Genomic DNA, 26,986 nt, shown 5'->3' with positions numbered 1-26,986 from the left:
AAGACGACCGGCGGCGAAGCACAGAACTAGGACACACGCGTCTGGTGCACTTTCATAGTCGCCAGGCTGAACCCTACCCGGATTAAGATGCAAGACCACGGTGCGGTAAAAACTTTGGTTCCACGAACAGGAGAGGGCGAGGGGAGTGTTATGAAGTGTTTTGATTGGTGTAAAAAAAATAATGCTGTATGCAGTGTTGGACCTCCTTATCTCAGAAAAGGATTCATTCCAAAAGAGAAGGGGTTACAAGCGTTTTTCCAACATTTCACTGGAACAATGGTGTCTCCCCATCAAATTCAAAAACCACAGAGAACAACAGAAAAAGATGTGTGGATTTAATTCCCCCTCCAACCCCTCAAGAAAAAAAAGAAAAAAGATGTGTGGTCAGTGATCACGGTTTTCGGACCTCCTTATTTCAGCGAAGAACTTATTCCTTTAGAGAGAGACGGCATTGTCCCTACGGCTGCCACCTTTGTTGTGAATCATCCCTCGTCGTATCTACCCGAGATACTTGACTACATTTCCATTTCTTTTTTCAGTACTCCGTGGTTTTCAGAGAACCAGATGCCTACGTTCTTTTATTTTTTTGTCCTCCGTGGTTTTCAGGCTTGATGGGGAATATGCCATTGTTTCAATTAGGGATGTCGCGAACCACCCTAGGTTCCATTTCGAAAGGTTTCGATATTTGCGAAGCGAGCTAAGGTTCGATTTCGAAAATTTTCGATATTTTCGTACCGACCGAGGTTCGATTTCGAAAAATTCGCAACTTTTGTCCACAGCGGAGTTTCGAATTCGAAAATTTCGAAGCTTTCACGGTTTCTAAAATTTCTAATTCGAATATTTCGAATATTTTTTTACTTCAGGTTCGATAAATTCGAAGATTTCGAAATTCTTTGTAAAAAAAATTCGAAAACTTCGAACGCTTCGAATTTTTATAGACATGAAGTTCGAACGATTCGAATATTTCGAATTTCTTTTGGCTTAAAGTTCGAAAAGTTCGAAAGTTTCGATTCTTCTTTAACGCTACATTCAAAAAAAAGAAAAAAAACTTCGAAGATTTTGAATTTTTTTTTAATCCAAGTTTTCAAAGTTTGAAGTCCGATTTTTAAGTTTTTCTACAGTTTCAGTTTCGAATAACGTTTTCGCGACTCGCTTGTTTTCACAAAATCAAGTTTAGAAAAGTTAGGGTGTGATACCTAGATTCTGCGAAGTTGGTAAGGCAATTAAATGAGACGACGAGTGTCCCGGACGTGCTAGAATATTTGCCAGTGCAGAATTGTGACCGCCAGCCCCCCCGGGGGGGGTCTTTATCACGCAGTAGTGATTGCAAGAAAACACTGTTTTACGAGACTCATCCAGTTCGAAACGGCCAGGGGCGAGCAGGAGGTTGAGGCTCAGAAAAACCTTGAAGCGACCTGGCAAACTAGCTCGCCACCCCTTGCACGCTGGTAGTAATCCGATCCGGTGAAGTTTATAATTGTCCTGGAGGTTTATTTTCTGGGACGGAGGAATCGCCTCGCAAAAAGCACAAAAGCCGACACAACTCGAGGTCGAGGAGCGTTCTACCATACAAGTGGCGTCGGAAGAGGAAAAACGGGGGGAAAGAGGGTAGCGGGGGGGGGGGGGGGGGGGCGGCTTTAGCCTCCTTTTTTCCTTTGCAGGTATTTCGGACTGTTAAAGAAAACAATACGGGGAAAGAGGGCGTGGTCGAGCTTATTTTAATCTGAAATTATTTATGCATATCTGTCGCTCTTCACTACATAAAAGGTTGCGTAGATGGTCACTGTTAGAAACTCGTTGTCAGAAGGCACTGCTCGTCACATGCTTAGTGGTTCGGAAGTTCAAAGCTGTCTTTTCGACCTAAACACCTGTGCCGATAGTAACAAAAGAAAAAAAAAAAAGAATAAATGCGGGAATAAAAAGCAGGAGAAAAAAAAAACTATCAAGAATTCGTCGGAAGTGTTCTATTCGTGCATATTCAGAGGTTCAGAACTTCGAAACAAGTTTCTTTTACCAAAATGTGTACAGGCTAAAAGAAACACGTCCCAGGAACGTGAAGCGAAAAAAAAAAAAAGTTTTCTTTCAATGACGTGCTGAACTTGAACACTACTAGAAATCTTCTGCAATGAGTTAATTTATTCCTTAACGTGAAAAAACAATAAATATATTATTTTGTATTCTGCAGATGGCAATGATATGTACTGTCTGTGGTGCTAATTTAAATGCGATACCTCAAACAACTTAGACGAAAATAAATATCAAGTTTAGGTCATAATTGCATGCAGATACATGTTTGGACATTTCTTCGAAACTCACGTTGAATAACAATAATCACATCTTAAGACGGCACTTACCTGTAGCTATACATAGATCATTCTTAAAAGAGTATAACATATCTACCATAAATAGCTCCGGCTGCAGCGTGCTTCAAATCTGGCACAAACGATAATCGTCAAAAACCCGTCGTCCGTCCTCGCCCCTTCGGGGATTTCTTTCTTTAAACCTAAGCATGCCAGAACATTGAAATAAATGACATTGTCTTTCGTAAGGAACGCAGCACCGCGTGTAAAAGTTCGAGAAAAAAAAATTACGAATGTACCCCACTCCTTGAAATCAAATGAAACCGGCCGCCGGTCTTTCGAAGTTCGACGAACGTCGAACTTTTACCCTAAAAGTTCGAAGTTCGTCGAACTTCTGACTTTTCAGAATTCGAAAGTTTGAAACTTTTCGAATTTTCTTGATAAATAAATTCGAAAGTTCGAAATTCATCGAATTTTTTGGTCAGTCAAGTTCGAAAGTTCGACAAGCATCGAACCTTGCAGCGCAATAAGTTCGAAAGTTCGAAAAAGATAGAATTTTTTAGCGTAATAAGTTCGACGGTTCGAAAAGCGTCGAACTTCTTAGCTTAACAAGTTCGAAAATTCGACCTCCGTCGAATTTTACGATATAGACAATTCGAAAAATCGAAATCTTTCGAACCTTTCGAACCGCTTGATTCGATCATCGAAACTTCGATTCGAAAAAAGTTCGCGGCATCCCTAGTTTCAATAAGCTGTCGGAAAAGCATTTGCCGAGATAAGGAGGACGAAACTTGAGTACACCATTCTTTTTTTTTACACCAATTTACACCAAACACAGAACTTCAAAGCTCTCCCGCCAACAATCTCTTTTTAGAGCGCAACTCTTAGGCACCCGTTTCCGAATTTCGCGGCATCGGCGTAACCGCGCTAAATTTAGAGGAAAAATTGTAGTCACGTGACCTCAGCACCAATTCAATTTCCCGCTAAACGCCGTGGGAAAATGACGTCACGTGACTTTAACGCCATTCAATCCCCCCTAAATTTATGTCACGTGACCTCAACACCAATTCAGTTTCCCCGCTAAATTTAGCTTTGGACCGACATTTTATTTAATGTAACTCGTAAATAGTGAGATGTCTATTCAAGCAGCAAATTCTAGCATGTATTGAAACTGAAACAAAATGGGCAAATTACCTGGGTTTATTATATTCACAACGTCTGTGATGTGGCTTAAATGGAAACTTATTGAACATTTTGATAATAAAAGAGTTGCAGTGTCCCGTGCATAACAAATGTACTACATTATTACGTTGTTTCATAATTTTACATTAGGCAACGGAGGGCCACATCAGCTGTTTACCGAACATGGAAAAATGTGTAGCAGCTTCTGTGTTGCAAACAATGAAGATGAAATCTGCCACTTTTAGGGATACTGCCAGAACAGCAATCGCTGGGTGAGATATAATGCGAGGTTACCTCTCTGGACCAGAACATCATGACTTTAGTACTTTTTTAAATCACTGTATCTCCTAAATCAGCATTTGTATGGCCAAACAAGCATGTGAGGCAGTGAATTGAAGCTTGCTTTGAAGAAGAAAAACCGCAGTTTCACAGCAGGGAACTGTTATATGTTATAAATTACTTTCTTTGTGTCCAACCCAAGCACCGACCGCAATGAACTGTCCGAGATGCTGCGAGTTTCTTTGGAAATTGTCTCTATGTGCTTTATTTAGTAATAAATAATGTGTATAATGTGTTTTCTAGAGTGCGCCAATATACCTTTGCTTTTACCATATGAGCCCCAATAAACCCCGATTCGTGGGTTTATCGGGGCTCTTACGGTAAAAATCCCTAATTGTGGGTTGGCGTCTATTTGTGGTATCACAAAGAGACACCGAAAAACACCGAATTTGTACAAAAATAACGATAAAGAAAAAACACCCCCCAAAGTGAAAAAAAAAAACTACCGGAAACAAGGAACCCTAGTTATAAACTAAAGTCAACGAATTAACAATGAATCGCAAGGAAGCGACAAGGGATTAAACTCCATTGGCATGAAGTGGGAAGGTTTTACATTATAGGTAACAATATATACAATATAACAACACCAAAAATCAGCAGGCACTTACTCCCGTGCTGTATTGATGCTGTGCTGTTCTGGCAATTGCTCTTCTGTCGCTGTGCTGTTTTGACGCCGTGCTGTTTCGACGCCGTGCTGTTTTGTTGCATGCTCTTTAGCCGTGTGCTGTTCTGTCATGGTGCCATTGAAGTCAAACCAAATAAGCTAAAAGCATCTTACTTTGAGCACTTTTTGTTCACAAACAAATGTGCAAGCTGTTTGTGAAGAAAATGGCACCAGATGTTAAGAATTTGCAGAAAGCTACTGCAACAGTCAAGCCGAGCTTGAGCAACAAGTTTGTGTTTTGAGCAAACAGAGAACTAACCTTTGATGCAAAGTGGGTGCCATTACTCGTACAATTATAGCAACAGCACCATTTGAAACACCATGACACAACTGACAAGGCGATTTCATTTCCGCACAACAGGTTAGTTCCTTCAATGTACAAGAGCCCTTCATTCTTCTCGGTATCACCAGAGCTGCACAGTTACCTGTGACTTCAGTGGGAATGGAAGGAAAGACTTGCAACTATCGCTGAATCATTGTTTATGGCGAGGGAACGTTACCAGTTGAGAAAGCTTGGTATACAGCGCTGTCAAGCAAGCACGTAAGGGAAGACTTACATCAATCACTTAATCATGGTTTCGGGTGAAGAAATTTTACCGGACAAGAGCATGCCACACGAAGCGGAGCGGTTTTTGCCAACATTTCGCTTGTGCGATTGTTGACGGTGCGAGCACAACCGGTCAAGATTGGGGCCAAGAAACGAGGGCGGGCACTCACCGGGAGTCTCTACCCGCTGGTAGTGGTAGGGGTTGATGCAGACTTCGTCCTTCTTGAGGTTGAATGCATACTGGCAGTTGTCGGTGGCCCTCAGCTCGTGGTGGCTCTGCAGGTCCGGCCAGCGCCACAGCCGGCAGTAGATGACGTGGGGCAACCCCTTGCGGTGAGACACCTGAAGGCGTCCGTCCAGGGACCTGCCGCCGCACCCGCTGACCCCACTTAGCATCAATGCCCCTGCCTCTTGCCCCCCGCACACGCCACAGCACGCCACAGCAGCATACACGGGCATGCACCGGCAACAGACCACCAGACAAAGGGAGACACTTGCGGCACACACCAGCGAGGCCACTCCTTGCAGAGGAAGCAGCGCAAGTGCCACTGTGGCAGCACCTTTTGGCAACCATCTCTTCAGCATGACCTACCCTGGTGGGCAAGCCTTTTTTCCCCCCCAACATAATCGGTACCCAAATCCAGACGCTGGTCATTTAAAGATCAGAATAATGGACCAGACTTTCTTTAAACAAAAGGAATGTTTTACATAAATTCTAAACTAGGCCAATGTGCATGCCGATTCATGCATGTTTGTTGCATGAAAGAAACGAGATATGATACAACTCCGAAGATTGTTGAAGGCGACTTAGGACGAAGGTTTGATTCAACTCTGACCATGAGGTTCTGTGCAACACGTTTAATTTGACCTGGAGAAGTCCCGTACCAGCGTGTGGTTGTGTGTCCCTACTGCATCATAAACGTTAAAGACACAGGCTAGCAGTTGTGCCGCACTGGCAACAAAAGCTGACAGCTGTCTCAACACTCGCATCTAACCTTCCTTGCCCAAAATTGGCAATCAGACTCCTGTTTGTGCGGCACATTAAATCCGAGTGGATTGATTGACTGCAATGCCACAAACACTGCCAAAGCCACAGAGCAACAAGAACATTAGCTATTGCAGTAAAGACGTACAGGAATGAAAAGTATCCAGAGACATATGAAGGGTTCATTCCCAAAGGAACATAAACAGATGGAATATTGTGACTTCTGAGGTTTTTATAGGTGCTTAGGAATGCTTGTTAAGCTTCCAAAACCTCCCTGGTTTAACTGGGCTCACTCAAACTTCCTGACATTTGAAGGCTTTCTCTGTTCTCTGTTAATTGGGTTGTGCCTGGAAACAAAGATGCCCCCTTTACGTGTATGTGTCATGATGAAACGCAGGCAAAGAGAGGCGAGCCAATACTATACCCCGTTTTCACCTAAAAAAAAAAAATGTTTTCTGCAATGTTCATACGTGGCGCGAAGTAGATACGAGATTTGGTTATCGTAGAAAAAAGCAATGCTTTTGGCATTTGGAACGTGCAAGTGTTGATAACACACCTAATCTAAAAATTCCCCTGCATAATCTTAATTATCTTCATAAAGAGGGGAATCAGTAATGCCCCGCGAGGAGCCAGACTCGTTTTGCTATGGTTCTTGATGTGAAAACGGGTATAGCTCAAACTTATCGAAGTTATGCTGATGTTTAAGCAGCCCTTGACTGGCAGTAAAATTGTTGGAAACATAATTGCGAAATCCCAAACGTCTTTGGCTACAACCCCTTCTCAAAACATGCCAACTGTCATCAACAAATGCCCTCTCAATAAAAACAAATAATAAAAAACACAACTTTATGAATTTTCTAACAAATGTGCCTGAGCAAAACATTTGCGACTGAGAGAAAGCCCTCAGAACAACCATTTTGACTGCCATTAGTATAACACTGTCTTCATAATACATGAAACAAGTTTATTTAAAGAATATCAGGTGAGGGGGGAATATGTAAAATTGCATGGAAAGCTGTTGCATGCTATTGTAGCAGCTGGCAATATCATAGGGGTAATTCAGTGAAGCAAATGCTTGCCCACTGGACAGGAGGGAGATGTGCATGTCTATCAGTCACAAGAAGTTGCTTCCAGGCTCCAGGTACTCCAGATCAGAGCCGTATATGGGGAGAGTTTGGTCAGTCTATGATCTCGCCGCCGAAAGGCTCTCCTCCCGAGTGAGCCAATCAGCACGCGGCGCAGAGCGAGAGGCATGAGCGCATGCGCGTGAACTCCCCGCTGGTCCCAGCTGAGTGAGGAGGGCCGCCATCTTCGAATTCTCCCGGCGGAATGCGTGGGATCGGCATCTAAATCTCGATTATTGCCTTTTATATCGCTGCTTTGGCAAGAAAATGACATTTTGTTATTCCTCCGTGGGTTAAAAAGCTAATAAATGAATATTTTTCGGCGTATGGCCACAAACTTTTATTCAGGCGAAAAAGAAGTCGGCCCATAGCAGGCGACGCGTAGCCTCAGCAGTGCTCTTCTCCGACCAGTCTCCGACAGCGTTGCTAAAAAATAACAGTCGTCTCCTCTCTGCTCCCTTGTTTCTCTCTCGCTCCCTCGGCGCTCTCATCCCTTTCATATACTTTTCTCCTCTTTGGCACCTTCGTCGCCACACCCACTGGCCAAACTCTCCCAATATACGGCTCTGCTCCAGATAAGCAAGTGTATAGGATGAGTGTCTAGAATTTCCCTTCTGCATAATTTGCTTAAGGGCTCCCAAAGTAATCAATGGCATTCCAGACATATTACAAGTTACTGTCATTTACCAGCCCGTTTGGGGGGGGGGGGGCGAAAGAATGAAACATGCATTCCTTCAGACACCGCCTTATAGCAGACAGAATGGAAAAGCAGCGAACAGACCACACAAAAATACACGACACCAACACATTTTTTTCTTCTAGCTCGTTCTCTTGTAATTGTGTGTTAGGGCAAGCATCTTTTGTTGCAGAAAACCTAAAGCTGGAGCAACAAAATAAACTTGTTAAAGCACCCAGAGAGTGCATTAAAACTAATAAAAAAAAACACTTCCGTGAAGAAGGAAGACCAGCGGAGCTGTACTCGATACACTGTGTGCTTCTTCGTTGTCGTCCGTTTTTTGCGCTGTTTCCTACGATGAATTCCCACCAACGCGCCCAACTATTCATTCTACTATTACAGCTGAAAAGGTTGCCACCATCTACGAGCGACGGCGGAAATTATACTGGTTGTGTGCTTGCCGCCGTTGCTTATAGATGGCGGTAGCTGTCCAGGTGGGTTTCTGTCGACACACGCGGACACGATCCTGGGGAACCTAGCCCTTAACAGCTCCGCTGTAAAACAAGATCGCTTCAATACAGCAAATTTCTAGGGCTGGGCAGTTGATTGATTAAATGTATCAATTAATGCGTTAATCACAATTAATATTTTTAACCGGTAAAATTTTGACGAATAAAAGGAAGTAAAAATCCAACACTTCCACCACGCAGACGCGGACGAGTACACGTCATGAAGGGCAAACTTTAAGGGAAATTTTACCCTAAAGTAAACTGTAAGGACGATGTTTGTAACTCAAGACAATTACAGAAGGTTAAACGTGTTCCAGCCACTTCAATGCCGTTGAAGTGTCCGTTTAGCGCAGCAGAGACTATTGTAAAATACCAAGGGAGCTCGTTCTTGCCGAAGAAGAAAAACAAACATCTTTGCCTCATGCAGTTGAAGTAATAAAGTAAAAGAGTGAGTGGGTGCCTTTAAACCGTTCTCAACTGCACATCACGGTTTATTAGAAATCAAAATTTCATATTGCGCCACTTGTTACATATTTATCAAAGATAAAAAAAAAAAAGTATATATAGAGAGGGAGAGAAATAGAGAGAATTTGATCCGGTTAATGTTTTTAATCAACGCCCAGCCCTACAATACGCGCAAAACATGTTTGTTAAAAAAAAAAAAAACGCTTTAACTACGCTTGCACAGCCTTCCCTCGCATGAAACTACGAATCCCTTTGCGACAAGCTCTTCACTAGTCACAGAGAGGGCGAAATGTAACATTTCTCCGGAGATCGGCACGGCTCAAGGGGGTCGCTTTTATCCGCGTTGGCAGTAATGCAAACCGCAGAAACAAGATTCCCGCGGCGCAATCTCGGCAAACAGACCTCCAATGCACGACGACAGCCACTCCGACGCCCACTTCGACAAAAAAGGAAAGAAAAACAAGAAAAAGAGAGAGAGAGAAAAGCACCGGTCAACAAGGGGGCGTCAATTATCCTGTCAAGGTAGGCTCACGTCAAGCGATCGCTGCTCAGCGCGCAAACACGCGACGCCGGCACGCCGCTACAAATGTAGCATGCGACGCCCAACCCCGCGGCAGCAGCGACCCGTTCGTTGATCGAGCACGGAGCAGTAGAAAGACCAAGCAAGAGTGGGGGCGGGGAGAACTTCCCGGGGGCCGTCAAATCGAAAGGCGCTGCACGAGAAAGCTCGCAGCGAGGAATGCAAACTTTTGACAGGAAAATTGGGTGGCGGAGACGGGTCCTGGGGAAGCCCGCGGTGTCGGTAGACACCCAACGGCCCTGCGAGACGCTAAGCAGACGGCGGGGGAGGGAGCATTGCTCCCTTCCCCGGCGGCTGCTGCTGTCGGCCGGATCGCTTTAGGCCTAACCAAACGACGCGGTGCCAACACCACCTCCGCGAGGAACCCCGAGGAACCGCGACCGACCGACACCGGTTCGTGTCTCCAGCGGCGCGACGTCCGGGTGAACGTCGGACGGCCGTGCGGGCGCCCGGCGTACGCGTCGATCGTCCGTTCGCGCCCTACGCCCGACAAATCTGCGCGCGGTCAACTCTATACATTGTCTTTTTTTGCCTGTCCAGTGTTGTCTCAAACCCTCCTTCGCCTCTCAAACAGAACGCCGAGTGTAAAACAAGGAATCAACGCAGGGCTGCTACCCCCCCCCCCCCCCCCCCTCCACTTTTCGCGCAATCACTTGTTGATTTCGGATCCCCCGCGATCATTCACTCGCCTTTTTGTATGTTTCCGGGGGCGAAGCCAAGGCCGGCGACGTCCTCTCCGAAAGGCCACGACGAAATTTCGCGCAAACTCGAGAGATGCAAGCACACGGGGTGGCTGCTCCACTACGCTCTACCCCGCTCTGCTCGCCGCAGAACGAAAACCCGAAAGGAGAGAGCAAAGGCTTACCGCAAAGGCTTACCGCTGCCGCCGTCGGCACCGCCAGCCGAATCGTTCGAGAAACGCGTTCGCGCCGCGTGTCAACCGCCGACGAGGCCAGTGTCGGCCCAGTATCACGAGTTTCCGACGATCCAACACGCTACACCGACGTTCGAACGCGCCCGGACTTCCTTCCGAGACGGACACACACACGCCAGGCGAGGGGAGCTCGCGGAGTTAGGCTTGACTGCAACACAAAGCCCGGGGCATGTGCTGCTCCTGCTTTCTAGCGTCGCCGCAGCAGCCCGCCACCGTACGCGGAGAGCTGTTTCGGAGAGGGGGCAGGGGGGGCAACAACACACACCGCTAACGTCCTGCCTGAATTCCTCATTACCGATGACCGATAATCAGGTCAACGGCACTCTGAAAACTATATTGCTCTGTTTCTTTTTCTTTTCCAAACGTGTCAATGACTCGTTTCCTGCTCACGATGAAGCCAACAACGCCGCAAGCCTGACGACGCCTCTGTAAATATGGAGGGAACGCGTTCGTCGTTTTAGAAAAATAATAAATATCAATGAAACAAATGGAATTAAAATCGGATGTTTGACTAGCCAGCGTATCTTCTGCCTCTGCGCATAGATAAGGAGAGTTATTGTCGAGGCAAGTGGCGTCGAGTGGCGAACGTCCGACGAGCGCAAACGAGGTCCCCCTATGTTCGTTTACCCATAACTCTGCCTTATCAGCGGCTCTCGGAAGATAAGCAGCGCTATCTCCGAATGGTGTAGGGCTTCCTAGCGGCGCCTGTTGCTTTTTCACGTCCACGCCAGCAATAAGCGAAACTTTTGTTTATGCAAAACTCGCGCCTCCGGAGATCTCTCCCAAGACGACGAACACTTTCTCGGGATTAGCAGTAATCGGACTAAATCCCCCGACGTCAAGGAAGCTGCCCTTGTCAGCCTAGAAAAAGAATACGCGCTATGTGGCTCTCCAGAGCCAAAAAATAAAGACTATGTGCACGCACGCACCCCGAAACGCCCAAAGCCAGCGATTTTGTCGGTGGCGCATTCAAGGTACTACAAACCTGGGGATAGTGATGCACTTGGTGTGGACGTCCTGCGTCGAAATGGATTTTTCCAGTTCGTCTATTCCACCGGACTTCTTGAGTTTTTTCACCAGACTTTTGACGGCTTTCTCGCTCCATTTGTCCTCGCCCTCGCCTTTCTTCCAGCCCAACAGCCGCTTCACGACCGGAGGCGTAAACGGCAGAATCGATATCATGGTGAAATCCTCGGCCGCTTTTGTCTCGGTCGCAACAGATTCGCGGAGTGAATAATTCGAGGGAGAGTTTATCCGTGCTAACAAACACCGGTGCCCAGAGATGGATGATCACTGTTGGGAAAAGTTAACCATTGTGGTACCCTCCTTCTACGCAGCACACACGTGTATCACTCCTTCCCGCTGAAAAAGTAGCTCGTGTCTAGAAGTTCTGGCGACATTCGACGACCCAGTTTGTAGACACGAAACAGCCAACACGCAGAAAACTGCGAGGAGACGAACGGTGACGCGATTTTGCTGTGCACAAAACACCACGATCGCACGAACCAACGGAACTCCAAGAAAAACATACAACACCCTCGCCACACCGCTTTGTCCTCACCACTGACATCAAGCAAGCAACAAAGCAGGTACAGGTGGCGCTACATTACTGCTACGCTTAGAGAGCAAGGTCTGTAGATATCAACGAGGTACCTACAATTAACTAAAAAATTGAAGACATGAGATATTTCTAGATTTCATTAGTGACGCGACATGACACCCAAACATAAAGCCCCTCTATCCTGGGAAAAGTTAGAGTCACTCAGTGGCCGACAATGCAGTCGCTCTATTCAACAATATTCTGGTTCGCTGCGGCATTATTGGACCATAGAGCTATTATAATGTACGCTAGAGGTTCAAGTGGCGCTAGTGTGCTGACGCAAATTGAAGCAGACAGCAACCAGTCGAAAATTGACTTCCGGTAATGCATTTCTATGGGAAAAAGTGAGTGCATTTTCTCTCTGCGCTCGATCATAAGAGCAAATATCACGAATAATTCGTACTTACTAGGTAGCTTGGAACATTTCTCAGTCAGGCCGACGAAATAATTGGTCAGTTACGGTGTTTTTCTTTCAAATTCATCGCATTAAAAACGGTGCTAAAACAGCTTCGTACGTGTATTTTTGTGCACTGTCGGACACTGTTAGCGCGAACACGACGTCGGCGCTTTTCAGCGTGGGGGATATACGTGCCAAACGAACGAAGAACATCTGGAAATTAAGAATGACGGCAAGAACTACGCAGTAACACCGGATCAGTAACTACACGTGCATATATACGATCAAAATTAATCGAAGGCCACGTAATCTATTCCTATTTTAAATAAGTAAGTACAGTTTTATTCTTTCTGCTCTGAGCGAAGCTGCTTGTTCTACGTTCAAAATATCACTCGCACGCTCGAAATCTTTGAGAACAGGTGCCCGATAAAAGCTGCCCGGCAGAGAAAACAATACGAAGAGACAACTTTTATAGCCCACGGACATTATTCTCTACGTTTTGAATGTTTTTATCCGCTCATGCACGACGGGGTCATTTTTATATAGTGACAGGCCTGGCATATTATCAATATATAAGCGTCACCGGATTGCTGGCGAGCCTTGAAAACACTCTACATTCCTTTCTATTGTAATTTTGCTTCGAATCGTCGCTTGTTTTTACACACCTGCTGCGGAACACCCGTCTGGGACTGAAATGTAGCGAAGTTAAACATCGGTCACTGATGAAGAAAAATGCGCTAACTAAAGCAATTACACTTTTACAGTGTAAATGAAGGTACATACTATTCGGTACGACCCAAATAACCAAAGTGTTCCGTGTTATTTTCCGGCGAAGAGACAAAATGCACGCGCGCTTTCCCATAGGAATACACAGGAAGACTGGAAAAGTAGACTGGTTGCTGTCTGCTTCAATTTGAGTCACGGAAGTCGCATAGACACTAGCGCCAGTTGAACCTCTAGCGTACATTATAATAACTCTATGTATTGGACAGCACTAGGGGTGTCGCGAACCGGCCGAGGTTCGAGTTCGACCAGGTTCGACTTTTTCGACCTTTTTGTGGAAATTTCGACGAACCTTGTATTGAGGTTCGACTCGAGTGCGCATGCGCGACAGGCTGGCCAGTTGGCTTCGGATTGGATGGTAATGGCTAAGGGATGAATTAAGGGCACCGCTGATTGGTTATTTCAGTTAATACAGTACAAAAAAAAATTAGGTTATTAACGTCTTCAGTGATTAGAATTGGTTTCTTTTAATTGCAACTGTTTATAAAATAAAATAACCCTTTGCATAAAAATGAATTCTCCAAACCTAGACATGCGTGTATCAAGGTCTGGCCACACTGTCCGCAAAGTCGAACCTAGACCTGTGCGCCGGTCAGAAATCGCCGGCGGCGGCGCGCCGGTGTTTGTACCTCCGGCGGCGGCGTGTTGACGGCGCGGGGATCAACGGACCGGCGGCGGCGTGGCGCGGAAGAGGGAGAGGAGGAGGGGGTGTAAATTAGAGGGTGAGGAGGAGAGAGAAAGGAGTCGTTTGAATTTGGAAAACAAGATGAAAATAACCATAAAAAGGAACACGCTTTTTTTTTTCTTTTTTTTTTTTGAAGAGTGCGTCCGTTAGAAGAATCAGGTACTTCGGCGTTTTGTTTATTCTCGTTTGTAAGAGAATATGTCACTGGCTGGCTGACGACAACAGGTATTTTATCACCGCGTTCCACCCCACCACGCGCTTGTCGCACGCCCCGTGCCTAACAAGTCGACCGAGCACGTCCTTCGATTTATAGAACTCGTACTCTCATTTGATACGCCGCAAGCCTTCATCACCGACAACGACAGGGTCCTAACCTCTCGTTCGGCTTCGCGGTACTTCGCCAACAGGCACATTCAGAGCATCCCTAATAGTACTTTACGTCCCCGAAGCTAACGGCTTTGTCGAACGCGTCAACAGAAAAATCCTTCTATGTCTGCGCGAAAGAACGTCAACGGCGACATCGACCATTGGAGCGATTATCTCCAGGCAACCAGCTTTCAAGTGAACCAGCAGCCGTACGCCGGACTCCAGACATCACCGTTCGAACTCCTGTTCAACTTTGTCCCACGTCGAGCAATGGAATTTTCCCCGCTTCCCGACGAGGTCGGCGACGTCCCGCGCGAACTGCGACGCAGCAAACGCGAACCTCGCTTACCTTCACAGCATGAAGCGTTCCTACGATGCAAAATATCAACCATGCTCCATACCAGTGTTGCGGAATGGGCACCTCCATTCCATTCCAATTCCATTCCGGGAATTAGAGTTTTCGATAATTCAATTCCTTCCAATTCCTAGGAATGGAGATACTAAGCCCATTCCCACTCCTGGAATGGCTGAATCGTTCCATTCCATTCCTTTGATTCCTAAACGTAAAAATGGGCATTTGACAGCTACATTTTGTTGCCGGCATAAGCAGCAAAAACCTGCCATTATCAAATGCAGAGACAATTGCAAAAAAAAAAAAAAGAATGCTAAATTCCTCAAAAAAGCACTGATTTTTACTAAGCGGACCGCTGGTGGCAGAAAGTGTTTATTTACAATGGACTGCAAACATCGAGAAAGCTCCTTGAAATGTCGATGCTTCTTTAAGACATCGGTCTCGCGACCACGTGACTCGCAACGAACAGCAAAACTTAAATCCACTCATTTTCTTTTCTTTTTTTAACTTTTCTGCATTTGACTTTCAAGACATACGCGGCCAGCGTGTTTGTTTGATAAGAAAATAAAAATATCCAGTTCGTGCGTGCGCAGGAATAAGCTATATTACTGCATTCTTCAAATACAGCAACACGGCTAGTACACTGCTGGAAGCGACTCCATGCACAGCGGCAAGAACACATCCTCTGACAAAATTCAACCTCTGCGGCGCTGCACGAGGGACCGTATTCGCGACTCCAACTAACTATAGGTGGCGCCACTCATTTTCCAAAATGGCGGTTATAGTGAGGGTCGGAGATGCGTACCGCTGCTGAGCCCGTCTAGTGTGCTGGCTCCACTGAGCGACACAAATTATTTCTGGTAATACGAGGCAGCTAGGGTGTTATGAGTGCAAGTCACCTCTTTACCCTGAAAACAAGAACGGTGTTTAGCGTAATATTTACGCAAGGATGCGCGTTTTAATCTTGGAGCGACACCGAAACCAACCACTATTTTGGTTACTTGAATACCAGCTGAACGCTTTTCCTAACGTTCAGCTGGTATACAAGTAAGCATGTCTAACCAACTGACTCAGCTCCAGGCCATCACCACTAATTACCACTATTTTGGAATTAATTTCTCGGTAGAGGTCTTAATTTCGGATTCTTTTATAACTCAAAATGTGTCTCACATCGTAATTATTTAGTTAGAGAAGTTGTTCGCGGAAACTTTATTTTGTGACATAGATGTTCGATCCAGGCTGATATTTGTAGTTGTTCAAAAATCAGTGCTGATATTTGTGCGTTCTCGCTACCTTTTCTTGCTCAGGTAATTGTCATGAAAAATAATGAACTGCGGGCCTTTTAATGGGCTTTGGGGTATTTAGATGATTAATTTGTTTAACATTCCCACCAAAAAAATAAGAGAATAAATCCAATTTTTACGATATGTCCACAAAACGTATAAATTAATAAACGCTGTTCTCACTGCAAGAATCCGAGTCAGACAGCTGAAGTGTTTGTGTTACTATAGCAACGCGTGAAGCAAAAGACTTTATATTACATCCAGTGTTTGACTGTTTTCCTATCTTGATAACGATGTCAAGAGTTTTTCAAATGCCAAAAAAAAAATGATGCCTTTCTGGAAAGACTATTATGGTTAAATGGCGTATTTTCGTGATCTTGGTGTTAATTGGGGGCATACATTGCCGCGATTTGTATAAATATTAATAATATTAAAATTCAGATATTTTATTATGCAATTTTTAAGCTTTAATATAATTTGTTGCTTATGATCTAATTTCAAATGCGCGAACAAATATGACAATCAAAAGTGTACTAATTCTCACCACTGCTGCCAATTGCAGCATTTTTACTTACCAAGTAATAAAAAATAGTCTAAAATCAATGAAAACATTCTAGCTAATGTGAGAAATCCACGTAAAATTACATTAATTGTGGGTAAAGTATATTTTGCTAGCAAAGTCGCAACCTTTGACAATCGGCAAAACCTCCAAAGTCGCCGCAATATCCTTCCAGACTCCATGCCTGAAAGAAAAAAAAAAATTATATTTTTAACTTTTTCATAACATTTAGTTTCTTTCATTTTTACGCTCCGTCGTTTTGCCAATCTCAGCCTTTCCAGTTCAAAGGAACGCCTACCTGCTTGCACGTCTGCTCACTGCAGCACGTTTCGTTGGCGTTGGAAGGCGGTGAAACAGTAGTGAGTTTTAGTATTGCGTGTACGAGCGAGCGCAAGCGCTACGTGTTCGCGTCAGCTTTGCTGGTTCCACACTGCGCGTGCGCGGAGCCCAAAATTGCGGTCTTGGATGACGCATGACGATGAGGCGCACGGACAACGTGGGGCACGCAACTCTAACGCAAACCAGTTGAGTTGGCTTCTATGCGCATTTTATGCGGAATACTAAAACTCTCCAGTAAGGTATAATCCCACACCGTCAGCAGCACTACGTTGGGACAGTGAAGAGTGTTGTTTGCATTCGGAAATGACATTTCGCGAGCCATGGTAGCGAGCAGTTCCGCCGTGCCCGCTGAGCGGGAGAATCGGGGGACCCTCACTAAAGTCAGTTACAGGTTAAGAAGGTAGCGGCAAATGCCCCTCAAAGGGAATCACATATCCCTCCGCCACCTCCGCATCCAATAGCGTCCCACCGTTTCCTTGACGTCGCGGCCAACGCGCGAGGAGGGTCTTGCCTTTCTGTACATATTTGCTTTATTTTTCGACTTTGACTTAGCATTGTGGAAGCCACGAGAGGGAGATTAGAGTTCTCCCCCACCGACGGAAACAAATACGACTTTCGGGGATTAGCTTCCCCCCCGATGGATACAAAGGCTGCTTTCAGGGGCTCGGTTCCCTCTCCGATGAATACAAAGGTCGCTTTCTTAAAAAGTGGGATTGGAGACAATTGGGAATCCATTGAAGCGGAACAAGGAGCGTTTCCAGTGAACTCTTCTTTCGACTGCGGAGAGATTTGAAAACAGGCGCATCACACTTGTGGGAGGAGCTTCTCCTACCTTCTTGACTTGTAACCGACTATAGACCGCTTCCCGTTTCCGCCGCGGGAGGGCGAGCGTCGAGCTGGAGACGCGAATAGACAATGTCACGAAACCTGTTTTAAAACGCATAAATTCACGCTTGTTTACGAATCTCGATATTTCTTATCATAGTCAACTCATTTTTCGGCTGGTTCACCTGCCCTTTTCCACCCTTCGGACACTCATTCTCGTGTTTCCTCTTCAGATGGCGAATAAAGTTCGATGATATATGCCGACTGCACCGTGTATTCACTGGACGCCATATTTGAGGGACGATGTTTAGAGCGCATGCTCAGAACGAGCTCACATTAATAGCCTGCTAAGACTGGCAACCTTGATGGTGCTAAATGTACGCTCCGAAGGGACTGCGGAAGCTCGCCGTCAGCACGCGCTCAGCAGCAGCGCACACGGATATGGCCGCCAGTGAATACTCCCTATAGTTTCGTTGCACAATTTTCAGCGTGCAGCTCGCTTATTTTCTTCGCGACTAATGTAGAAAAATGTCTTCTACGATGCCATGACTCGATCTGTATTTATCTTGTCTTCTTGTCCGAATTGTGATCTTCCTCTTCGCGCTGATCGAGTGGCGGGTTCAGGCAGCAGATGGTACCAACCGATTCATTCTGCTACCTTGGTGTCGGTTGTTCCCGTTGTGGCGACGGGTCGGGAAGTCAGCGTTGACAAAGCTCTTCACATCAAGATACAATTAACGGAGTAATACCACACCGTTCAAATTGACATTCCCCATGTTTCCTCAACAACACCGTCCAACTGACGTCTCACCGCCTCAATTAGGGTCCGGGACAAGGAGCACGAATGCAAAACGGACAGTCGAGACGCGCGGAAGCCAAAACCTCAGTGGCAGCTAGCACCCAGCTCTCCTTCTCAGTTGCCCACACAGCTACGGTCGCGCCTCGTCTGGCGTGGGACGATCTTTCTGCAGGTCTAGTCAGTTCGGTCACACCAAGAGCGGTGACGATAGTCTACTTCAGCTTACGATGGACCTCAACAGACAGCACGAAAGCCATCGAAACCAATCCAGTGCTTTCTGAGTGTCGCGTGACCCTGCAGTCCCGCTCACGGTGCTGGATTGCCTAGGGTGACTCGTAGCATCCGCAGCGGTCTATCGCAAGGTGAAAGGAAGTATGCAGAGACTAAAGTCAAAGGAAATGAGCGGGAATCCGCTAGCTTGCTTGTAACCGCAACCACGGCCGGACTGGAAGCGCGCGCTCTCTTTCTCTTCTTACGGCCTTTGCAATCGCCCGAAAGTCAGTGGCATTTTTTCTCCGTATGTAGTTCACTTGCTTGCCGCCAGGGGCGCAACCACCTCACCCCACTTCACCGCCCTCGGAGAGTCCCTTCGAGCTGCTTTGCGCTGGTGTTCGAGTATCGTGGGTTGTTGTTTTGGCAACGGTTCCTCAGAATACTTCTGATTAACCATGCGAAGACGGTCACATACAGAAACGAAAAATCAGCTGGATATGTGCACAAGCCCTCGAGGAAGCAAATTTAGGCTGTAATATGCAGTGTGCGAAAATTGTGCAGACTACTACACCGTCGTCTAGAGCAGCTGACCGACTTCATGTGCGGCCTATGAAATGATGATGCAGACCACGGCACTAAATAGATTGGGCCTGCTTGCATTTCACGAGAGTGTACGAATTATTTATCATTTAAAGTTCCTCCACGTAAAAGGGGTGCGTCTCCTCCTATTCCTGAGTTGCAACAGAAGTCCTGGAGGTAAAAATGAGTATAGTTTTTCCGCAATTGCATTCGCTGTCTCTACTTACTACTTTTTATTCCCGAATCTCTCGGAGATGTGCGTCAAATATTCATCGTTTTGGGCTCATCAGAAACGCATTAGATAGTGGCTGAGGATCTAAACGTAAGGATCAGGTGTCAAAGGCTATAAACATCTCGGCCGCAAGTTGCGACAGCGCTGAGATACACTGTTAGACGCGCTTTGTGCAAACGGCGAAGGGTAGCCCAGGACAGCCCAGGGGTTAAAGCCCCTTGATAAAGGCGTTTTTTACAAGCGTTTTTTACCGCGCGAGACACGTGCCCCGAGCGGGTGCTCCGCCGCCGTTCGCTTCCTAGGGCCGCTCATTTCAGTGCTGCGCCGCCATTTGCTTCCAAGGGCCGCTCGAGACGTGGGTCTCGTGCACTCGCACATTTGACGCTACTTGCACGACAAACGCAAACATATCGAGGGGCTTTACCAGGGGTGAGGTGACAGCGCCCCCCGCGAATTGCGGCGGGAGGTGGCGATTGCCCCAATTGCAAAGGCCGTAAGAAGAGAAAGAGAGCGCGCGCTTCCAGTCCGGCCGTGCCCCAACCCACTAAAACATATAACGCAGAAAACAAGCATCGGAACAAAGACCAAGTAAAAGGCGGACTTACACTACAAATGCAGTACAAAAAAACAAGCCTCGGAGCAAAGCGCAAGAGGAGAGGAGGGAACTGAATCTCGCTTTGTTTTAATGCCGAAGCAAACCCACATTTCGCACTTCAAAGGAGTGCGCACGAATGAACGTGGAAGGCAGCAGGGTTGGCTGCCTGCTAAACAACGCGCCTCGAACTATAAGAAAACAATACCTGATCACCTTTCGACGGCGCCTGAGTCAACGAGTTATCAGAGCTCTGCGAGTTATGAGTTGCTTCCGCTCCCAGATCTCAGTCTGTGCGCGCGTGTGCATTCTACAAACCGTCGCAACAACAACAAAAAAAGCATGGCAAGAAGGACGATGAGGAGTTGTGCATGGCAGTTTCTTTCTTTGCCGCTCCCTTTTTTTTTTTTTTTTTTTTTTCTTGGTGCTTGGTTTTTTGTTTCGCTCTCGTGCAACGCCATCGAAGCCCGACACCTGCGCGTCCGTGAAGGGCGCCACTTCCCCCCCCCCCCCCCCCCTTCCCTTTCTTCCTTTGCTCTTTGCTTTGTCGCTTGCTTTTTGTATTGCATTTTTTTTTTTTTTTTTTGGCGATAGGTCTGTTCGGGCTTCTCGCGGGCTAGCAGTTTCCCGCTCATTTTATTTCTGAGCAACTGACTCACTGACAGGCTCGGTTTAGCTGACCGTAAACACAAAAAAAAAAAAAAAAAAAAAAGAAGAAGAACCGTACCTTATTCCATTCCCATTCCATTCCGGGCAAAATGCACCTAATTCCATTCCCATTCCATTCCCCTCAACGTTCCCGCCCATTCCATTCCCATTCCATTCCGGGGTCGTGAAAATGCGGAATGATTCCGGAATCATTCCAACTCCGGAGTGGCGACTCCGCAACACTGCTCCATACAGGGTCAGGGACAGGGTATGGTACACGAACGGCGTTCCTTCCTCGAAACTTGGCCTGCTTTTCCATGGACACTTAATTCATCACCAACGTGAACAATCAAACCTACACCATTTCCGGGTTTACCACGCAAGGCACACCGGATTGCCGCCAAGCTGCCGCACGATAGCTCTTTTCTTTTCTTTTCTTTTTTTTTTTTCTTTTTTTGTTTCACGAACAACCTGCAGCGATTGACGTCGATTTCAACCAACTCGCCTTGCTCCGCAGCAGATCTTCCGATTACAAGCGCATCACGCCGACGCTGCCCTCCACGATGGCTAGACGCATAACAAAGGATCATGACAACATCTACAAAATGTGCGAGGGTGCAAGGATTTTGAGCTCGGGAGTGTAAGCAAATACTTTGGCGGCAAAGACCGGTAAGGAGAGCCTCCCCCATGGCCTCCCCGACTCGACCGGATGGGGGCTCGACTTCGACCCCCGATGCTGGATCCCGGCGTGGAAACGAGAAAGAAGGACCCCCAGAAACACGATGTGACAGGAACAAGCCAGGCGTGTGGATCAAAATAAAATACGTTTTAAAGAAGCCTGAAAAACGGACGCGAATATAGCCCTTTTGTATCAAATTGTTTCACAAAATTTCATTTAAATCGTTTTGCGGTCTACAAAACCGTTCATTCCGTTATAACACTTTAAAGACACAGGCGAGCTGGTGAAGAACTTCCATAGTAACGGGAGACACGAAACGATAAAAATAACGCACAAGACAACAAGTCTCAAACACAGGTTTTATACCCGTTTTCACATCAAGAACTCTAGTAAAAAGAGTCCGACTCCTTGCGAACCATTACTAATTTCCACCTTTATGTGGAGAGTTAAGATATATGTAGCTGGATTCTACTATATATATGTTATCAAGACGTACACGTTCCAGTGCCAAAATCATCGCTTTTTTCTCCGACAACCAAGTCTCGTAAGACTTCGCGTCGCGTATACGAACATCTTTGTTTCATGTATGTGCTCTCCCCCTCTGTAATGCCTTCGGGCCCTGGGGGTACTTTGATAAATAAATAAAAAAATAAACAGTTTATTTGAATAAGGAATTAACGCTCTTATATATACGTCAAGGCCCTCACAACCAAAAAAGAACTCTTTAAAAAAAAGGGTATCACCATACACCCTTTTGTCCCCTATAACGCACCCCAAAATTTTAGTTTGACGCACAGCGCACAGACGGCGACACGTTTTACAAGGGGCTTGATAACGGAGCGATATAACTGATTAAATAGCCAAAGCACGTATCAAAGACCACAGAAAGAAAACACTGATGTTTCGCAGCCCCGATTAATATTATTTTTTTTTTTTTTTTTTTTTTTTGTAGTCAGTAAAACGTACATTAGCTATTTTAATAAGTTGTGCCACACGGCTATCAAGCCTCTCGTGAAAGTTAGTACCGTCAGATCGACGTCTGAAGTTTTGGGGTGTCTTATATGGGACAAAAGGTGTAAGAATACACCCTTTTTTTAGAGTGTAGGTCACTGAAAGCCGGACATTCAGGCAGATCCAAAAGATTCATGGTCACACTAACCTGCCACCCAGACGACCCCGCTTGATGGCTGACCAGCCATATATGCGATAACAGGCAACTCCATCAGAACCCTTACTAATATATGATACACGTGTGACGAGATGTCCCTACAGCGTGCAATTCGCCAAAACGTGTGTCCGTGAAACGTGTGCCCATGAAATGTTGTCTGCGATAATTAATTCCACGAAACGAGTTTCGACGAAATGAGAGGGTCCCTACACCACTCCTGCCTGAAAAGTTACATCTGGGTTCTTATGTTTTTTTCTGGAGCCCCTGAAGACCACCAGAAAGGGGGTTGACCTTTCTAATTTGTGCTGAGCTTTGAAAACTAAATTTACACCGATCGCCACTGATATAAAGTTATGAGAGATTCCATGGTAGTAAATCACACACACGACATTCTTCACAGCCGGTTTTTCCACGGGAGCCGGATTAAACCTTCAGCACCTTGAGCACAACTCTGACAATTACATCATTGTGATGGCCCGCTTCCAAACGACGCATCTTTTGCAACTCAACTACCTCACCAACCCAAAACATACGGGATTCTTTACAAGCGTTATCCATCGCAGACGCAATTACACCACTCTTAACTATTTTCAAGTGGCAACTCTCAGCTGCCAACAGAGGCTTGGCTGATTCCTTGCCGTACATCCAGTACAGGCCCTTTTCCGTGTGCAACAGTAGGTCTATAAGTACTTAATTTGACTGTTGCGATGGCAGGGTTTTGTGGTCCAATCGACAAGGACCGCGCAACCGTGTCAACGTGTACATAAGTCTCGTTTAAAAAAAATCTCGGACAACACTGGAGCAATTCACGACCCGATACACACACCCTGTTTTTGAATAAAAAGAGAAGCATCAAAGTCTACGGCAGTGGACTCTAAATGAAGCTCCAGAATGCTGATAAAACTATCTACATCAATCCCATTGGCAGACTGCAGCTTCACTAGATTATCGTCACACCACCTCCTGACCCTTATTAACAGCTCCGACTTATCCATAGAGTAACGTAAGTCCTTGATGTCTATGCAGTTGTCACATCGCACCTTCTCCCATGATGCGGATTCAATATTTCAATCAATTGCTCAGAGTTTTTGAGTGACAATGGGCTGTTGCTCCACTCCTGTCAGGCATTTCTAGATAAAAACCGACAACACCTTCTGCCAAACTCAATTTTCGTTCACAACCATTTGAACAATTACACCAGGATGGGATTGTTACAGTTGTGCTCAAGGTGTAAAGAACGTACGTTTAATCCGGCTCCTGTGGAAAAAACCGGTTGTAAGGAATGTTGTGTGTGTGCCTTACTACCTTGGAATCTCTCATAACTTTATATCAATGGCAGAGAGGTTCGGTGTAAATTTAGTTTTTAAAGCTCAGCAAAAATTAGAAAGGTTAACCTCCTTTTCGGGGTAGTCCTCAGGGGTGCCAGAATAAAACACGTGCACAACACGTGCCGGAACTATTGATGGCGTCCGCCTCAATTATCTCTCTAACAGTCTTATCTGTGTGCCTAGCGAGAACAGTGGAGGAAACAAATAATGGTTTGCACCTGCAGTCATGCGTGGTTTCAATTGACTTTGCAGAAAAAGAGATAGCTTATTTGCAGTCCGCGGCGGGGCCACGGATTGGTTGCGATGTGGTGTGGTGACGCAGTGTGTATCTACGCTGAGGCGCTTGGATTAAATCAGTTAAAAGTAAGCGCTCTGTGGTGTTCTTCCTCTGTCTATGTCTTAAAGCGCAATCATGTTTTCTCACGCACAATACACACTCGCCCAACAATCAGAAATGGTAGGAGAGTTCTGAGGGAGACCATGCGTATTTTGACCTCTGGTAATTGAGCAAGCACACCGTCCTTGGCATTGGACAGTGATATGAAGCGTTTTTTTGTGTCTGTTTTCTCAGAACTGTAAGGGCTGTGCTGGAGCTGGAGTTGCTGTTATCGCATGTGGCTGGTCAGCCCTCAAGCGAGGTCATCAGGGTGGAGAGAGAGAGAAATGGTTTATTGAAAGACGAAGATGTTAACCTAGCTGTATGATGCCGGTTTGCTACTTCGTACTGGGGAAAGGGAAGGGGAAATAAAGAATCGAGAGGAAGAAAAGAAGAACAGAAAGAAAGAGTACTCGTGAAAACATTCACGCACACATAAATTAACTAAACATAAAAAAAAAAAAAAAAAAAAAAAAAAATTGACCTTAAACGCAAAAGTGGAGGAGCGTATGCGTCAATCGCAAGTACAAAAGGAACAGAAGGTGTAAAAAAAAAAAAAAAAAAAAAAAAATTATTGGCGTGGTCGGTTCTTTCCTCTTTGTCTCTAAAGTGTCCTGTCCAGCCGGGTTTCTTTTAGATACTTGGTCAGCGCATTTGTTGCAACCTCAGCTTCTCCATAAGTTTGCCAAGGGCCAAGGAGTCGCTGCAGGGATAATGGTTGTCCGGATAGATGCAATGCCTGAGCCATGGTAGCACGTTCCTTCTCGTACAATCTGCATTCGCACAGGAGATGATGTTCGTCCTCAAGTGATGAGCACGGTTGGCAGAGTGGGGATGATGCTCTGCCGATCATGTGAAGATACTTCTTGGTGAAAGCAACACGCAGGCGTATTCGGTGAAGTGTGGACTGCTCACGCCGTCCAAGTCCTCGCGGTACACGAAACTGAAGTTGAGGGTCAATTTCATGGAGCCGCTTGTAGTGATAGTTTGGGCAAGACCAGAGGGAAGAACGGATGGCGCTTCCGATACGATTTGCCAATCGCCTAGCGTCTGCCTTTGAGTATGGAATACGTATGATGGAATCTGATTTTCTTCCGTTTTTGGCAGCAATGTCTGCTGATTCATTTCCGGCGACTCCACAATGGCTTGGTATCCATTGGAAGAGTACTGTGTGTCCAGTCATGATTGTCTCATTGTGAAGGTGCTGTATTTTCCGTACTATTTGGATGTTCGCGCTTTTTACGTTTGGGTTTATCATGCTTTGCAGCGCCGCTCTAGAATCAGTGAATATCGTCCAGCTGGCTGGAACTTGTTCAATTATTAGCCTCAAGGCTTCGCGAATCGCAACTAGCTCTGCAGCTGTGGAGGACGTTGCATGACTAAGCTGTGCCTCAAGTGTGAAGTTCATCGACGGAACAGATATTCCTATGCCTGTGCTGTCTGACGCAGTGGATCCGTCAGTAAAGATATGTCGTCGTTTAGAATGGCGTTCCTGGATTATGGTAAGAGCATGCTGCTTAAGAGTTGTTAGTGCGCATTCTTTTCTTGAGGTAATTCCTGGAACATCAATATAAATTTCAAGGTCCGAGCGTAACCACGGAGGGAATGAAAATGTCTCTAAAGGTTCGAATCCATCAGGAAGCTCACTACTGAGAATGTTCAAAACCTGCGCGAAGCTTGAAGCCTTTCTAGTGCTACCAAGAGTGGCGAGATGATGTGCCTTATGGCGCGTGCTTTGTCGCAGGTGTGTACATAATATTTCCTGTGTCCTAAGAATAGCGATGGAGAACGCTCTGGCTTCTGCAACGCTTCCTGTGTTAGATGTGCATGAAGGAAGTCCGAGGCATGCGCGAAGGGCCTGAGCTTGCACAGATTCAAGCTGCTTCATGCTAGAACGTGAGATGTTGTACAACACTGGCAGACTATAACGCAAGAGTCCCACGAATAAAGCGTTGTAAAGTCTTTTAAGGGAGGGGACGGAGGAACCCCACCTGGTGCCACTAATAAATTTGAGTATGTGTACTATGGTGACTAATTTTGCTTTCAGACGTTTCACATGAGGAGACCAACTTAGGGATCGATCAGTTACTATTCCTAAGAAGGTATGTTTTCGGACGTAAGGGATAGCAAGGCCATCAATATATAGCCGGTACTTGTCCGTGTCGCGCCTCGTAAAGGCCATTGCCGCTGTTTTTTCTGGTGAAACTGTAAGTCCTCGTTCTTTTAGGTAAGAAGATATGATGATAATTGCTTTCTGCAGACGGATACGATTAAAGTGTTGTGAGATGGAGGATGTCCAAATACATATATCATCTGCGTAGAACGATGTTTTTGTAGACTTTGGAATCTTTTGTGCTAGTTTGATAAGACATATGTTGAATAGGACGGGACTTAAGACACCACCCTGTGGGACTCCGCGAGTGACACTGTGCATTGTAGTATTTCCTTCTGTAGTTGACATATAGATAAGGCGGCCATTCAAGTAACTTAATATCCACGCGAGAAGTCGTCCTTTTATACCAATATCACGTACAGCAGCGTGTATTGCCTCGTGCATAACATTGTCAAGTGCACCTTTGACGTCAAAGAAGACAGCTGATGTAATTCGTTTTTCTTTTTTGGCTTGCTCGACGGATGAAACAAGATCTATTACACCATCAACGGAATTCCTTCCACGTCGGAAGCCAGACATGCTTTCAGGATAAATGTTCCGTTCCTCTAAGAACCATTCCAAGCGTCCTAGTATCATCCTTTCCATTACTTTACATATGCACGAAGATAGCGCTATCGGGCGGAAAGATGTTATGTCAAGTGGAGACTTTCCCGGCTTCAAAACAGGTATAATTCTCGAAGTCTTCCAGCTCTCAGGTACTATTCC

At 45.8% G+C, this 26,986-nt stretch overlaps 1 protein-coding gene across 3 annotated transcripts in view; it reads right to left on the bottom strand.

Moving 5' to 3' along the window:
- LOC8026216 (mothers against decapentaplegic homolog 3) overlaps positions 1 to 11,870 on the bottom strand; it is a 34,962-nt gene extending 23,092 nt beyond the window's left edge. Inside the window, exons 1-2 of one of the 3 annotated variants that reach the window (XM_029979413.4) lie at positions 11,291 to 11,870; positions 5,203 to 5,396 (exon numbers count right to left, since the gene is read on the bottom strand). In XM_029979413.4, the coding sequence (XP_029835273.1) occupies positions 5,203 to 5,396; positions 11,291 to 11,487 (391 nt within the window). In that variant the 5' untranslated portion in view covers positions 11,488 to 11,870. Of the gene's footprint in view, positions 1 to 5,202; positions 6,462 to 11,290 lie in introns of those variants that run through there. The other 2 variants (XM_029979407.4, XM_029979399.4) reach the window with 2 other exon arrangements.
- Between the last annotated feature and the right edge of the window lie 15,116 nt (positions 11,871 to 26,986).

This window comes from Ixodes scapularis, unplaced genomic scaffold (genome assembly GCF_016920785.2).
Source record: "Ixodes scapularis isolate PalLabHiFi unplaced genomic scaffold, ASM1692078v2 PGA_scaffold0__279_contigs__length_252992795, whole genome shotgun sequence".
NCBI classification, from domain to species: Eukaryota; Metazoa; Arthropoda; class Arachnida; order Ixodida; family Ixodidae; genus Ixodes; species Ixodes scapularis.
Note: the sequence above shows the minus strand (reverse complement) of the source record. Positions and strands in the feature narration are given on the sequence as shown.